This window comes from Tetrao urogallus (genome assembly GCF_951394365.1).
Source record: "Tetrao urogallus genome assembly, chromosome: 5".
In the NCBI taxonomy this organism is placed as follows: Eukaryota; Metazoa; Chordata; class Aves; order Galliformes; family Phasianidae; genus Tetrao; species Tetrao urogallus.
This window is the reverse complement of record NC_136818.1, coordinates 4894935-4909266: the sequence shown is the minus strand read 5'-3', so window position 1 is coordinate 4909266 and position 14332 is coordinate 4894935. Positions and strand designations below refer to the sequence as shown.

The following is a 14332-nucleotide window of genomic DNA, read 5'->3' as shown; positions in this document are numbered from 1 at the left end:
GGGCATCAGTAAGTCATAAAAGCTCATCAGCAGCTAAAGGGCATTACCTCAGCACGGCCCGAGAAGCAGACATTAACATTTCATGAACGGCAGTCGGGAAGCAGAACGTGGGAGAACATGTTGGCTGTGCCGCCAGGGAGAGCTGCAAGAAGAGCTCCTGCTCCCTGCATTAGGAGCAGCCGCCAGCACCGTGAGCCTGCTGAGCTGTTCCTGGGATCCCCTTGTCTCTGAGAGCTGCACAGGCTGCTCCCACTCACTGCAGCGGGCGCTCAGGCCGCAGGGCAAGTGTGCCGAGTCCCTCACTGCTGCTGAAGATGAGGACTGTTTCTCCAGCACTGCTTTCCCCTGGCTCAGACCCAATATGGGCCCAACATCCGGGGGCTGTTAGCCAGCAAGTACACTCTGTACCTGGCTGGAGCCCCTGCTCGCTCACCTCCTCCTTTAATTTAATGAGCACCGACGTGGGAGACAATTATCCCTGGGGCCGGGCTTGGGAGGCTGCTGGGGAAGGAGCTTGGCAGCTCTGAGGGCTGTGTTGAAAGAAACAATCCAAGAACTGGTGAGCACGAGGGTCCCTACGCCTTGAGGGACAGAGTGCAGAAATCTGCCTTTCTAGCCCCAGAAAGTGCTTCTGTGCACCCCCAGCCCCCCGCCTGGCTCTGCCATGAGGAGCTATCAGGCGCCCATCGGCACCCTTAGTGCCTGCAGCACAGGGCCCCATCCGCAGTGCTGTGCCCAGGCTGCGGGCCCCCAGCTCAGAAAGATGGGGAGCTGTTGGAGAGGCCCAGAGGAGGGCCACGAAGATGCTCAGAGGGCTGGAGCACCTCTCCTACAATGAAAGGCTGCGGGAGCTGGGCCAGTTCAGCCCAAAGAAAACTGCGGGGAGACCTCCTTGTGGCCTTTCATTGCAGCACCTGCCCTGGTGTTGCAGCCAGCCTGCAGCAGGGGTCGGAGCGAGGTGAGCTTTGGGATCCCTCCCAACCCAACCGTTCTATGCCTTTCCCAGGCTAAAAGCTGAATTTGCTTCAAAATGCTCCACAAATCCAGGAAAGCAGCACAAAAGCAGCCTGTCTCAGGCACTGCCAACACGTCACCCTCACCACTGCCTAAGATGGCCTCCAGCAGCCCCAACCCACAGCGCCCTGGCACTGCACCGGGTCAGAGCCTGCATGCAGAGCTCACAGCCATACCCACAGCCCGCGCCATGAACAAACAGCTGTGCACTGGATTCAAATGTTTATGTTGATATTTATTACAGCATGGGGGGGGGGGGGGGAGGGAGGGGGAGGGGGAGGGGAGAGAACCGTTTCATTCAAAAAAATCCATCCCATACCAATGAAGACAATAATTTAGCTATTCATTTTTAAAATACATTAAAACCGGTCCTTTCATTTCCTCGCGTCAGAACAAAAAGAAACAAAAAAAAAAAAAGATGGAAAAGCGGAAAAAAAGAAAGAAAAACGGACCCCTTGCGGAGCCCACGGGCGTATCTGCGACGCAACGGATCTTCATTCGGTCGTTCCTAGCGTTACCTTGAAAGCAGTAACCTGACTGTAAGGATGAGTGCCCCCGCCCGCCCCTCCCTACCCCTACAGGGAAAACACAATGAATGCCTAGGAAAAAGAAGGCAAACATTTAAAAAAATTCGTATTACACACTAAAAAAAGTTCTGTCGTCATCTCATGTCTCGCAGTCAGAATAATAAAAACAAGCCAAATGTTCCCAAAAACATTTCAATGAAGGGGTGCGGAAAAAAGACATCCCTTTAATAAAACATTATCAACAAATATCGTACACAAACTACAATGTATAATAATTACTTTTTTTTTTTTCTTTTTTTTTTTTTTTCTTTTTTTTTTTTTTCCCCTCTCGGTATTTTAGAACCAGACTACAAGGTAAGAAAAAACACTGAAACAAGATACAATGCTTTCAATAATCCGCACAAGGGTCAATCCAGGGAGATAATATTTTACAGAGTATGATATACACGGAGCAGAAATGGAGATTGAGAAAAACGAAGAGCAGTGCAGGGGGTGCCGAGCGGCCCCCCACCCCTCCCAGCGCGGGGCCCCTTCCTGCTGCGTCCTTATGACAGAGTACAGAGTAGCAAGGATACATCGCAACAACAGTCACTGCTTAGAAAAGATCTCCATCCAGTTCCAGCTCACAGAGAAGTGAAACCCCGACAAGAGCACATCTTTAAAGGAATAACAAAGCAAAAAAGACAAAGCAAAAAAAAAAAAAGCCCCAAAAGAGCCGAGGTTGGCTGAGATCACAGCTTCAAAGTCCCAGGGCGGAGCAGCCCTTTGGTTCTCCTTTCTTTCGGTGGATTTAACAAGTCAAATCGGCGTTGGTGGCGAACCAGCTCGAGGAAGGGAGGGACAGAGTTCTTGGCGTACTCCGGGGGGGGGGACAGACTAACACAGTGCATGCCACAGCCACGGGGAGGGAGATCACAGCGAACCCAGGATGTGATCCTACGGGGGCCACCCGTGTGAGCGCCTCTATCACGAGGTGGTGGAGTCTCTTCATCTTGTTACTGGAGGAGGAAGCGTTGTGCTGCGAATGAACACAAATAGAACCCAAAACAAAAAGGAAAAAAAAAAACAACCAACCAACAAAACCGAAGCAAAAAAAAAAAAAACCAACAAAAACCAATCAGGCCTTCCAAACGAAAACCACCATTGTAAACTGTCCAGTTTATTTAAAAAATGACTACAACAGAGACAACATGAGATTTCATATCTAGACTAGCTTCCTGGTGTCGCACGGCACAAACATACAACGGGGTTCTGTTTCTGTCTTTATTTAAAAGAACAAAGCAAAGAGATCGGAGTTGGGTGCTAGAGGCTTCCATTTGTTTCCAAAAAGAAGTGTCATGTACATATATAAACCCTTCTGCACAAAGAAGGATCTTGTCATCATGTCTTGAAATATTTTAAGTTTTGTCCTTCATGTTTTATGGAATAAAAAGTTCAGCCTTTTTATTGCATGAAACTAAACCTGGGGTGCTGGCCCCGCCACGCGTCTCCCTGCCCATACACCTAGCTTCTTCTTGCATAATTCTTTGAGATCCTCCGAACGGCAGCTGACTCTCTTGATCCTGGAGAGGAGGAGGGGGAGGGAAATCACACACTCATCGTCATGCTGGGGGAATACTGCAAGAGAGACAAAGCCTTGGTGAGCGCCAGCCCCGAGCACCGCGCTGCTCCAAGTGGAGAGGAGACAGAAGAGTGAGGCTGGGGCTCATGGAAACTGTAAGGCAACGGAATGGGAGCAAATAAATCAGACGGAGAGAGGATGGTGGAGACTCCTTTATCAGGATATAATCTGCTCTGCAAGTTGCCTTTCCAGAGAGGAAATAACCACAGCAGTATGGGGTAAGAAGCAATTGAACAAATAAAACAATTAAGCTGTATGCATGTATGTAATGCTAATATAGTAAAAGCAGGCGAGGCGCCTGTGCCCATGCCCAGCACTGCGAGCAGGCTGCAGGTCTCACCCTCACCTCCTGTAACTCTGGAGGAACCCCAGCGATTCCCGACAGCAGTGGGGAGTGGAGAAGGTGGGAGTGGAGCTGCATGTCCCAGCTGGCTGCCATCCCATGGGAGCCTCTCCCACAGCCTCCTTACCTCCATTCCCCACGTCTCTCTGCCCTGGGAGAAGCTAAGCTCGCTTCCACCCACGTCTGCCCCACGCCTCTCTTCCTTCTCCACCTTCTGTCTCAGAGCTGCTTGTAAACAGCTAAACGGAGAGCAGAAAGGATGGAGGGCACCCATCCTCACCCCCAGACTCACATTGTCGTTTTGGAAGGAATGGAGAAAGTTGCCTCCCAGCTCCCCGTCGTCTCTTGGAGTGCCCGGGGGATTGCTAATGCCACTTATGTTGTTTGGAGAATTCTGCAGGAGAGCACAGGGTAAGCAGTCAGTGGGTCCCCGTGCACCCCGGCCCGCCCCGCTCACATCCCCAGGGAAGGGAGGTCCCACAGCCACCCAGCAGCTCACTTACTTTTGGAAGTCCATCTATGTCTCCTGACCCTGCAGGGTGGGGACAAACGAGAAAAGCCTTACTGAAGATGCAGCCACAGCCCCGCTCCCCTCCACAAACCCCACTCAGCAGGACAGCCACGGGGGCTCTCTGAGGCGCGGGGCGGGCGCTCACCTAACGATCCATTCATGTGATGGGGCTCCATGCCACCCATGCCACCCATGGGGCCGTCGGAGCCAGGGCCCATCGGGAACTGCGGAAGGGAAGGCAACAACACCGCGTCAGCCGAAAGGTAGCAACACTGTCAGCCAAAAGGCAACACCCAGGCCGTGGTGGCGCCGGGGCCCCATCTCCCAGCCTGACTGTATCTGGATGAGTCCATCTCCGAAGGCTGCAGGACACTCCTGGGGGCTGTACTCATCCACATCTACCTACAACATTTGGCCAAACCCAGAGACTGTGCCAACACCACAGGCTTGTGGTCCTCCACATCCCCCTACAACATCTGGCCAGACCCAGGCCATACCAGCACCAAGGGCTCTCTCCATATATATAAGCAATTAAGGCAGTTGATGCTTGAATCCCTCCAAACCCAGCAGCTTGCCACCGCCTTGACCAGAGCAGCAGGACCGCCGCCCTCTTGATGAGCATAAAAAATTAACAAAGTCGCCGAAGAGTTAATCACTTTTTGATGGTTTGTTTTATTTCTGTTTTGTAACAAATGGCTGAAATCAATTAAACTGCTTTACTCTCAACTGATGAAGTTAATTATGATTTGTTATGGTATCTGATATGTAAATTATTAGAAAGCAGACTTACATTCGATCGACTGCCTGCGGGCGGTACTGGATTAATCATTGTGTAGATGTTGTCACTTGAATTTGTTGAATCTGTGGAACAGTGAAGCCCAGTAAGTCTGGTGATTAATTCATTTCTTAATTAAAACAAACTCATGCCACTTGAACTCATTCTTTTGTATTTTATCACCTAAAATTCCCTCTAAGTACCACCATTTTCTGGCTAATTTGTATTTAATGAAGATCCACAAAGTTTTTAATCACAGAAATTCAACTGTGAAAAAATAATTCAACTTCTAACCGGGAAGCACGGGGCTCGCTTGTCGGGGGATGTGCAGAGAGATAACGCGCAGCCACGCACCCTACACCACGAAACCTCAAATCCATGAACACATATGGGATTATTCCAAAATACGGGGCCGGGAGGAAGGGGCCTGGCTGTGAGGTCGGCGAGTTTTGTTAGGACCCAGCCAGAAATGTAGGTCAGGGCTCCTCATCAAAATGCAGGAGGAGAAGGAGCAGCCGCAGCCGCGCCGCAGCTCCTCCCCTGCAGCTGTGGCACCGCGCTTCCCCCAAAGCCCCACGGGGGGAGCAGGGCCGGCCCCGGGGAGCGGTGTGGGCTCCTACCTGCGGGGCTGGGCATGATGGGTGTCCCTGGAGGGCCGCCGCCACCAGGAGGACCCTGCGGAGAGACAGAGCTGGGTGAGCCACGCCGCTGCCCCGACGCAGCCCAGAGTGCAGCTCCAAAGCCATCTGGTTGGACCCCAGCAGCGCTGAGTGTGGGGAATGCTGTGGAATATCCCCGCTGCCCCTCATTTCCCAATGCCCTCCCAGCCCCGAGGCCAACCCCACAGGCCCTACTTTCACCCGTGCCTGCACAGAGCTGGGAGGACTCACCACATATGTACCAGGCGATGAAGAAGAGTATGGGATCTACATGGAAAGAAGAGCAGATTTTAGCAACCAGGGCCGGGGAAAGCATCCCCAAGCCCCACAGACACCTAGGCTGTGTGTCCCATGTTAGGGACGCCCCCCAAGCAGCCGTTGTGCCTTAAACACAAGGACAGAGCATACTCACAGAGTTAGCACTGCTGGGGTTGGGCCATGGTCTGCCAGCTCCCGGCCCCCTGAGGACAAAATGAAACAGAAAAATAAAGTTCTGCTGTTATCCATCACTCTGCACGTCCCGGGGCAGCCGGGCAGCACCCCGGGTCCTGAAAGTGCATGGACACTTTTGCCCAGTGTGGGCTGAGGGAGCTTACATGTTAATTCCAGGCATGCCAGGGCCTAAGGAGTTGGGCGGAGGTCTCATGCCGCTGCCATAGTTCTGCAACGATAACCAAGGATCAGTCTACCATAACGAGAGGGGAAACCGGAGAGGGAAAGAGAAGGGAAAAAAGACACAAACAAACAAAAAAACAAGAGGGTTAGTTTGCAAAAAAGAACGCTGAAGATAATTAGGTGACGACGGTAAAAAATAACAACTTAAAAAACAAAACCACAGTAATGCAAAGCCGTCTGCTCCCAGCAGGGCAGGGCAGAGCAATGGGGTTTGTTTTTCTGCAGCCACGTGGCTCTGCCAAAATCCCCCAGGAGCTGCTCAGCACCCATGGCCACACCGGCACCCCATAGCCACAGGACACCCCAAGCCCCAACCCTCGGGGTCCCCCCCAAGCCTTCATCTCGTTACAACAGCCCCAGCACAAGGCCCAGCCCAGAGTGCTGCAGGAGGAGGAATCCCCCGCATGCTGCGCTCCACTGGATTTGTGCTGTGCTCGCTGCCCTCTGGGCGATGCACAGCCTGATTTAGGTCGCGCTGCAAGAGCAGAGCCGCTGCCTTCCCCCACTCTGCAAGCCTGCTCCCAAACGCCGCTTTGTAGCTTTTGTCTTTTTTTTCTTTCTTAAGCAAGGCAGGGGAGGAAATGGCATGCTGTGGTCCCTGTGCCCTGCAGCCTGCAGCTGGAGAGGAAAAGGAGGAAGAGGAGGAGAAGGAAGGCATCATAGTGGGCAGAAGCTGCAGTGCCCGCTGGCTGCTGGGGCGCAGTGTCCCCTAGGAGCAGGCTGCCCGCAGCCCCAGAGCTCCACTGACACCCATGAATCTCAGTGCATCTCCCATCAGGTCAACCATGCCATGATGCATCAGTTCTGGCAGCATTTCTGCTATTTAGAGCAGGAGAGGGGCACAGCTCCCCAAGCACTCACAGCTAAATTTTAAGTTCATACTTCCTGGATTTATGCACTGCTTTGTTGTGAGCATCTAGGAAGTTTGTTTGGAGGAAGCAGACAAGGGTTTCCCCAAACAAATTACAAGCAAGGCCGTAATTGATCCAAATTCCAGCCATTTGCACTGAATTGCAGTATCAAACCTCTAGTTAAAAAAAAAAAAAAACAAAAAAACCTCAGTGCATTTAATTGGAGCTGAAAGGGAGGCAAAGGGAGCCATCTGAAAGATGCTGGAGGAGGGTGGGGAGGAACGCAGCTGTGCTGAGCGACCTGCGTGCCGGGCAAGCACTGACTGAGCCAGAGAGCTGCAGAGACTTTAACAGAAGCACTGAGTTATGTGATGCAGAGTTAGAAGTGTGGATCCTTGAGGGGAAAAGCAGTAGAGCTGGGTTGTAAGAGGTGATTCAGAGTTGGTCAGTAATTAGCAGTTGTCAGGACGCTGGGATGTCACGGCTGGGTGCTCTCTGGGCATTTGGAGTAAATTTTAAGCCATGTTTAGGAAGGCTCTGGTGCAATGCTTTAACAAGAACAAGGAGAAGTGCTGGGCAAGTGGGGAGCTAAGGGCTCTGATCTTGGGTCAGTATTTTTGATGGCTGCTCCCAGCTTTGGGAAGGAGCGCCAGGTCAGGAAGGCAACTGTTGATCTTCACAAAAGGGAAGGGCACGCTTCTGCAAAGCTCTCCCTCATGTACGTACACAGGGAGCGGCAGAGTAAAAAATAAAGCTCTGAGAATTTCACAGCTCCTCCCGGCTCCCAGACCTGCCGCCAGCCCACGCAGCGCTGCCAGGCTTTGCAGCAATCTCAGCAAGTGGGAAGCGAGCAGCTCAATGCTTTCCTTGGCGCTGGCCGTGCTGGCAAATGCCATTTACAAAACTTTTTTGCAATCCCTCACAAAAGGAGCACTGCAGGTGCAGCAGCAGGTCCTGCATCCTCAGCCACGGCAGTGCTAACACAGCACGGGCAATATTGCTTGGGGGTGTCCTCCCCCTGCCCTAGAATGGATGCAGAGCCATGGATTCGGGCACTCCTCCCTTCCTCGTGGTAGGCAATGACACAACTCCCTTGACGCTGCACTCGCTTTCGCTCGACAGTCTCGAGGGGAAAAACAAAACAAAACTCCAACACACACGTTTGTCTCCTGACAGACTCTGAGCCTCGCGCTAAAAACCCAACGTAGGCGACAATGCAGAGAGGATAAACCTACAACCAAAATATGGTAATGTGTTTTTGAAGTCTCTTAGAAGGAACAAACAGAAGTGAGTCAACAGAGCAGCATGCAAATCCACTTCAGAAAATGAATCAACAGAAAGGCAGAATATATTAACCCAGATCTGCTTAATTTAAGAGTTTGTTCCTCCTTGGGCTGGCTGTCCCCACCCCACCTCCCCTTTCTGGAGTAGCTGAGCAGGATTTGGTATTACTGCAGCCTAAGAAAGAACTTTGATTTAGTTTGAGCATCCTTCTGAGCTGCGGTTGGGTAAAGTGAGAGCAGAGGGAGCTGCGTTGTGTTTGCACAGTTGGGAGCACACGTGAAAAATCAGGGGGACAACCAGCACCGGCTGGGACTCTCAGGAGTCCCGAGAGTTCAAGGTTTGGGAGTACTGAAATGCCTGTGAAAGGTCTGGAGCTTCTGAAACACACTTGAAAAAGCCAAAAAATAGGTGACCCAACTTCTCTGAAGCACAGAGGGCAGTGAGGATGAGGACCTTGGCGTGCAGGTGGCCGAGCTGCAGGTGAAATCAGCCCCGCCAAGCACACCTTCCTCCTGACTGAGTCCCTCTGCACAACCTTTCGCTTTGCCCCTCCAAAAAAACCCCAACCTGATTAAGAAATGACTGAAATAAGAAGGAGCTCAAACGCTCTGCAGATCAGGGCACGGGGGGGAGAAACAAGCAAAGGGAACAGTTATTCCCTCACTAAAGGTATCTTTCCATTTGTTTTTTTTTTTTTTTAATTTATTTATTTTTAATGTAGGCATCCTTCCCCTTTCCTGCTGTTAGGGTCATAACTGTTTCCCAGGCCTGCTGCATAATGCACTCAAACACCGCTACGGCTCGGTGCTAAGTGGCATCCCCCTTCAGCTGAAGGGCAAGGGGGGCTGCAATACCCTTAATGAGGACATGCAGCCCTGAAGACCTCGCTACCGTTAAAAGGAGGGATTTCCAGATGCAAGACTAATGTAAAACGCATTAACACTAATGGGGGACAGGAGGGGAAATCTCCCAGCCTTTCCTGCCCCTGGGGGTTGTGGAGATAGTGGTTGGTGTTGGCAGAGCTGTGGATGCTCTTTGGTGCTGCTGGGTTACCTGCGGACCGGGACCCATGGGGCCCATCCCTCGCGGAGGATTCATCCTTTGCATGGGTCCGCCCATGTTTGGGTGCCCTGCCGGGAGGAAAGAGGCACATTAGGTGGGATGGAACCCCAAAGCAACAGCTAACGAGGCGAGGGAAATGTCCAAACCACCACAATTTTTAAGGTTTACCTTGCTGTCGCGTGGGATCCATCGAATTGGGCAGCAATGGCTGTGTACCAGGAACGGCCCCCGGAGGCTGGGAAAACAAGGCGGGGGAGATTACACAAATCAGCACATGGCCAAAGTGCAGCCTAGGTGTGGGGATCTGAGCCAAGGAGACTCCGGTTCCCAAGGGGAAAGGGGTTGCTCAGGACCCAAAACCCTCCTGTCTTGTAGAGATGCATCCCACCTTGCATTGCACTGGATGCCACATCCCTACAACTCCTGGCACTGTTCCTCTTTCCCTTTGCCAATACACCCTAGAACCTGACTCAGACACCAGTATTTCAGGAGCCCCACGCTGTGCAGGGCAGAGGTATCCTGGCAGGCCATGATGGCAGCCCAGCAGCACAGCCAAATCACGCTGCCTGCAGTGATTTATTTGCTTACAAGAGGCTGCATTTGGGTTCATCCCTGCATGCATGGGGCCCACTCCCACGTTTTCAGATGCGCTTGCTCCCCCTCCCCTGAGCACAGGCTATTTAAAGTTCAAAGGCTGCCTTCCCCACACTGCTCTGCGCAGATAAAGGGGGAGAAAGCACAGATACTATCTGCCTTGGGGAAGCAAACTGCAAGCCTTTCTGCAGTAGAGCTGCCTTTTATTTGAATACCACCGTGAAACTGGTCCCCCTCATGCAGACACAGGCCCCATCCAACCCAGCAGCCAGGCTGACTTTCGTTCCCAATATTTTACATCTTGGAAGATAGTGGCAGGAGGAAGACAAACAAGAGCTGTCGTGGCTGTGAATATTTAGACTTCTGCTCTCTGACTTGCCTGCCTTCCTTTTATTCTTGTCCCACTGGATGTGACCGTGACAACACCAAGCTCTGGGTATGCACAAAGCTGCATTTTAGACACGGTGTTTGGGGAAAAAAAAAATCTCTTTAATTAACCTCACAGTCAAAATCAAAGGTTAAGAGATGTGGAAGACCTGAACCCCACTGCTGCACAAACCCTCTGTGGTCCCTGCTTTGCCAGCACAGGGGACTCATCTGTGCAGTGCATGGTGGCGTGAAACCACAACTGGTTGGTCTCAGCCCTGCTAGGTGGCAGTTTGGGTAGGACCTAACAAAACAAGCGCTGGGAACAGCAGCAGCTCCGCCTCCCCCAACGCCTCCACCAAAACCCACAGAGCCACATGCTGCACCGTGCCGTCCGTCTGTCCGCATCGCTGCCACCCCCCATCCTGCCTGGTCTCGAGGTGTTCTGGAAGACCCAGTGGCTAAAGCCTCCAATCCAGCAACCAACAGCATTAAGAAAGGTGCAACATCCTATTTGCTAGCTGCTCTTCTGCCAGGAATTGTAAAACTGGATATTAGGAAAAACCTCCTCAGAAGGAGGCACTGGCACAGCTGCCCAGGCAGGTGGGGGGGGGTCACGGTCCCTGGAGGCGTTCCAGAACCGCAGGGATGTGGCACTGAGGGGCAGTCAGCGGGCATGGCGGGGTGGGTCGGGGTTGGGCTTGGTGATCTTTTCCAGCCTTAATGATTCTATGGTTCCAAACTGTGCTTTTCCTAATAAGAAGAGCTATATTAGAACAACGTTACTTGTAAGAAGTGTTAACAAAAGCAAGCTCCCAAGATAATTTTTCCGAGGTTATTTTGCTACTCCGAGGAATTGCATGCTTCCTTTAATTTCTCTTTAATGAAAAGCAACCCGTGATTAGGTTACTGCCACACAGACCTGATGTCAATGCCTCAAGGCGATGCCACACGTTTTGGCAGCGCGTGGAGTGGGAGCTGGCAAGGACAGCAGCAAACGGCCGCCGGTTAAGCCGAGATAAGAGGATAAACCCAACCCCAAAATTCAGGAGCGACCTGCCCCGCCTGACCCCACAGCAGCTGGGATTATCTCCATTGCTTTAATTTGCAGGGATCGCAGGGAAAATCCGCCCAGGGTCGGGGAGCAGTACCTGGTTTCCCATCCGGATGGGGGGCCGGGGACCTCCTGCATAGCGCGGTGACATGAAAGGCTGCAATGACACAGAAAGCAGGTCAGCATCGTGCGACAGGGGGACAGCTCGTGCCCCACACACGCCGGTTAGACCTTATAGACTTTGTTCTGGAGAAATCCTTCTTTCAAAAAGTTGAGTTGAAAAAGGAAAAAAAAAAAAAAAAAAAAAAAAAGAGAAAAAAAAAAAGAAAAGAAAAAAAAGAAAAAAGTGTCCGGAGTCCGTTTTTATTTAAGGTTTTCTGTAGGTTTATTGTTTGAGAGTGTTTGACATACTTCGGCTGTACTATGTGAGGCTGTTACAATTAGTGCACGGGTAACCCTGAGTGTTAGATACTGAGCTTAAATATATGTATGTATTTCTATATGTATAAAAGTGGGAAATATGCACATACAGACACGCACACACACAAAAAATTCCCCAACGCTAAGTGTGGAAAAAAAGAAGACTTCAGGTGCTCTTTTACAACTGCTGCTACCAACAGAAGCTTAAAAACCCACATCCAGCTCCATTCCTCAGGCTGCCTGGGGGAGGTAAACCACTCTGATACCCACGAGTGAGTTCTCAGTCCGCCGTCACCTGCACACCCAGCAAAAACAACCAAGCACTGGGGAGAAAGCAGCGCCCCATGGCAGAGCTGGGGGCAGCGGGCTCCCGCTCCCAGCGCGCTCGCAGAGCGCGTCCCGATTCACAGCCCTACCCATCACTAGTGCCGTTACCTGACTGTGGGGTCCCATCATGCTGTTAGGGTTGTGGGGTGGAGGCTGTGCGTGTGGCGAGGGCTGTGAACCAGGCGGTCCCTGTGAGGTCAGACAGTAGAAGGAGGTTATAGATTAGCACATGAAAGCGCAGAAAGAGCTAAAAAGGATTCACGGGTGGAGCTGTTTTGGTTTTTTTTTGTTGTTGTTGTCGGGAAGGCAGTTTGCCAATTGTTTTTAATGCTTTATTTTTTTTTTTCTCTCCTTTTAGTTGAGTTTCTATTCATTTTGTAACTGAACAACGAATAATGATAGATGCAAAAAAAAAAAAATTACAAAAATAAAAAAATTCAGAACATCTGTCAAAGTACAGCAGCCACATTACAGTAAACGGTCCAGTAGTTCAACCACGTCTGCAATGATAAACACACAGGGAGACACTTGGCGAGGGCGTGCAACGAGGAAGAAAAATATGCAGGAGAGGGGGTCAGAGAGGTTGGGGGGAAAATACAAAAAAAAAAACCACCAAAAAAACCACCCCAAAACAACAACAAAAAAATCATGTTCTCCTCTCTCCTCCCACATCCTGAAGGCTGGAAATACCTCCCAGGGTTTGCCACCCCAGGGTCCGCTGCGTGGTCGGGTAAAGTGCTACTAAGGACGTCTAAAGAAAAAAGGAAAGATTAGTTGCTGTAGGTTTTGAGCACTGCAATGCAGCAGTTGCTGACATTTTGGGGTTGAACGCCCACTTTTTTTTTTTTAAATATTTCCCTTTAAAGCACAAAATGAAAGTTTGCTTGAAGGAACAGTGAGTTTGGTGCAAGGACGTATCGGTGCATGTTAACACAGGGCAAAAAAAAAGGTATTTTTGGGTCAAAGGACGTGTAATTGGTACAGAAAGCAAGTAAGCTCGGTAAGTGCGTTATGCGAAGCGACTGCACACTCCAGGAAAGGCACAAAGCAGATGTTCTCTACCTGCCTTGTTACTAATTTCAACAAGTGTTCGCCTTCTAGCTGCTGCCAGCAATGGCATGGTTTGTTACCATGAGCAATTTTCTTAATTAACAGACATTAATTAGCCATTTAGCAATTTTGCAAGCATTTGTTTAGCAGCTTTCCTAAACATGAATACCACTGTGATAATGGTACTGATTAGAGGGTCCCCTAATTAACAGTACAGGGAAGGAAAATTGAAATCACATAAATTAAAAAGGGAGGGGAAGTTAATGAAGGCAGGACACATTTGCACCTGCAAATCTTTTGTACCGTGGAAACTTGAGTGCAATGTAAATAAAGTAAGAGGGCTTTTTTACTTTTTTTTTTTTTTTTGCAGACTGTGATGTGGGGACATGCAGCCAAACGCTGCGACAGGACTCTGGTGGCTGTAGAAATGAAGCCATGCTGTTGGCACCAATGGCTCTGCGGGCTGGCACTCGGAGCCACAGGGCAGCCAGCACTCGGGGCACTGCTGCTGGGATGCTCCTGCCCCAGCGGGGCACAGCGTGGGGTGGTGGAGTGAGGCCGAAGGCCTGCGGCCATTTTGTGCCGCTCTCCCTTCCCCTCTCGGAGGGGGAATGGAGGCCCGGCATGGGACCGCCGCTGGTCGAAGTGGGTTAGGGCACTTCACAACTGATTCCCTCTGGGTGGGGGAGGACGGAGAGGTGGATTTGCTCCCTCCAAGCATCGAGCATCGTGCTGAAGTGAGCAGCACATCTGAAGCGCCGGATCCTTCCTGCCCCAGGCCCGGCGAGGCCCCCGCCTGCGGCTGGGCCCAGCACTCCTCAGTCAGAAACGCAGGGCTCTGGATGCAGTTATCTCCATAAACATCTGCAGATGTCCCGGGGCCCAGGCCTGCCCCTAAACCTGCCGATGGCTGCCTTTCCCCAGTGCGCTTCCCTCCCTACAAACAGACACGATCCTGATGGAGCGCAGTGCTGGAGACGAATGTTTTGCAGATATGACATGTGGGCTCCAATCAACACAACAACTCCTTCGTTTCCTTGAAGCACGTATTTAGCAGTCATTAAGCAGTGCTCCTATAGCCTCTGCAGGCCTCACCGACAGGGCTTGGATGGCCGTGTGGGACGGGACTCTTCCACACTGCTCAAAAACCCCACAACCAACCCAACACTTAAACCAGTGTAAGAAGAAATTGTTTCCGA

At 51.2% G+C, this 14332-nt stretch overlaps 1 protein-coding gene across 7 annotated transcripts in view; it reads right to left on the bottom strand.

Moving 5' to 3' along the window:
* Nucleotides 1-3128: 3128 nt before the first annotated feature.
* The window catches only part of SSBP3 (single stranded DNA binding protein 3), a gene marked incomplete at both ends in the record, with an annotated part of 49276 nt that continues 38072 nt past the window's right edge, over nt 3129-14332 (bottom strand). For 2 of the 7 annotated variants that reach the window (XM_079536168.1, XM_079536169.1), the window contains 12 exons: nt 3129-3158; nt 3798-3899; nt 4009-4037; nt 4162-4240; nt 4807-4877; nt 5412-5466; nt 5682-5717; nt 5863-5911; nt 6047-6111; nt 9314-9390; nt 9491-9557; nt 11434-11493. In XM_079536168.1, coding sequence (XP_079392294.1) covers nt 3129-3158; nt 3798-3899; nt 4009-4037; nt 4162-4240; nt 4807-4877; nt 5412-5466; nt 5682-5717; nt 5863-5911; nt 6047-6111; nt 9314-9390; nt 9491-9557; nt 11434-11493 — 720 coding nt within the window. Of the gene's footprint in view, nt 3159-3797; nt 3900-4008; nt 4038-4161; nt 4241-4806; nt 4878-5411; nt 5467-5681; nt 5718-5862; nt 5912-6046; nt 6136-9313; nt 9391-9490; nt 9558-11433; nt 11494-12191; nt 12273-14332 lie in introns of all 7 variants that reach the window. The other 5 variants (XM_079536165.1, XM_079536167.1, XM_079536166.1 and 2 more) reach the window with 5 other exon arrangements.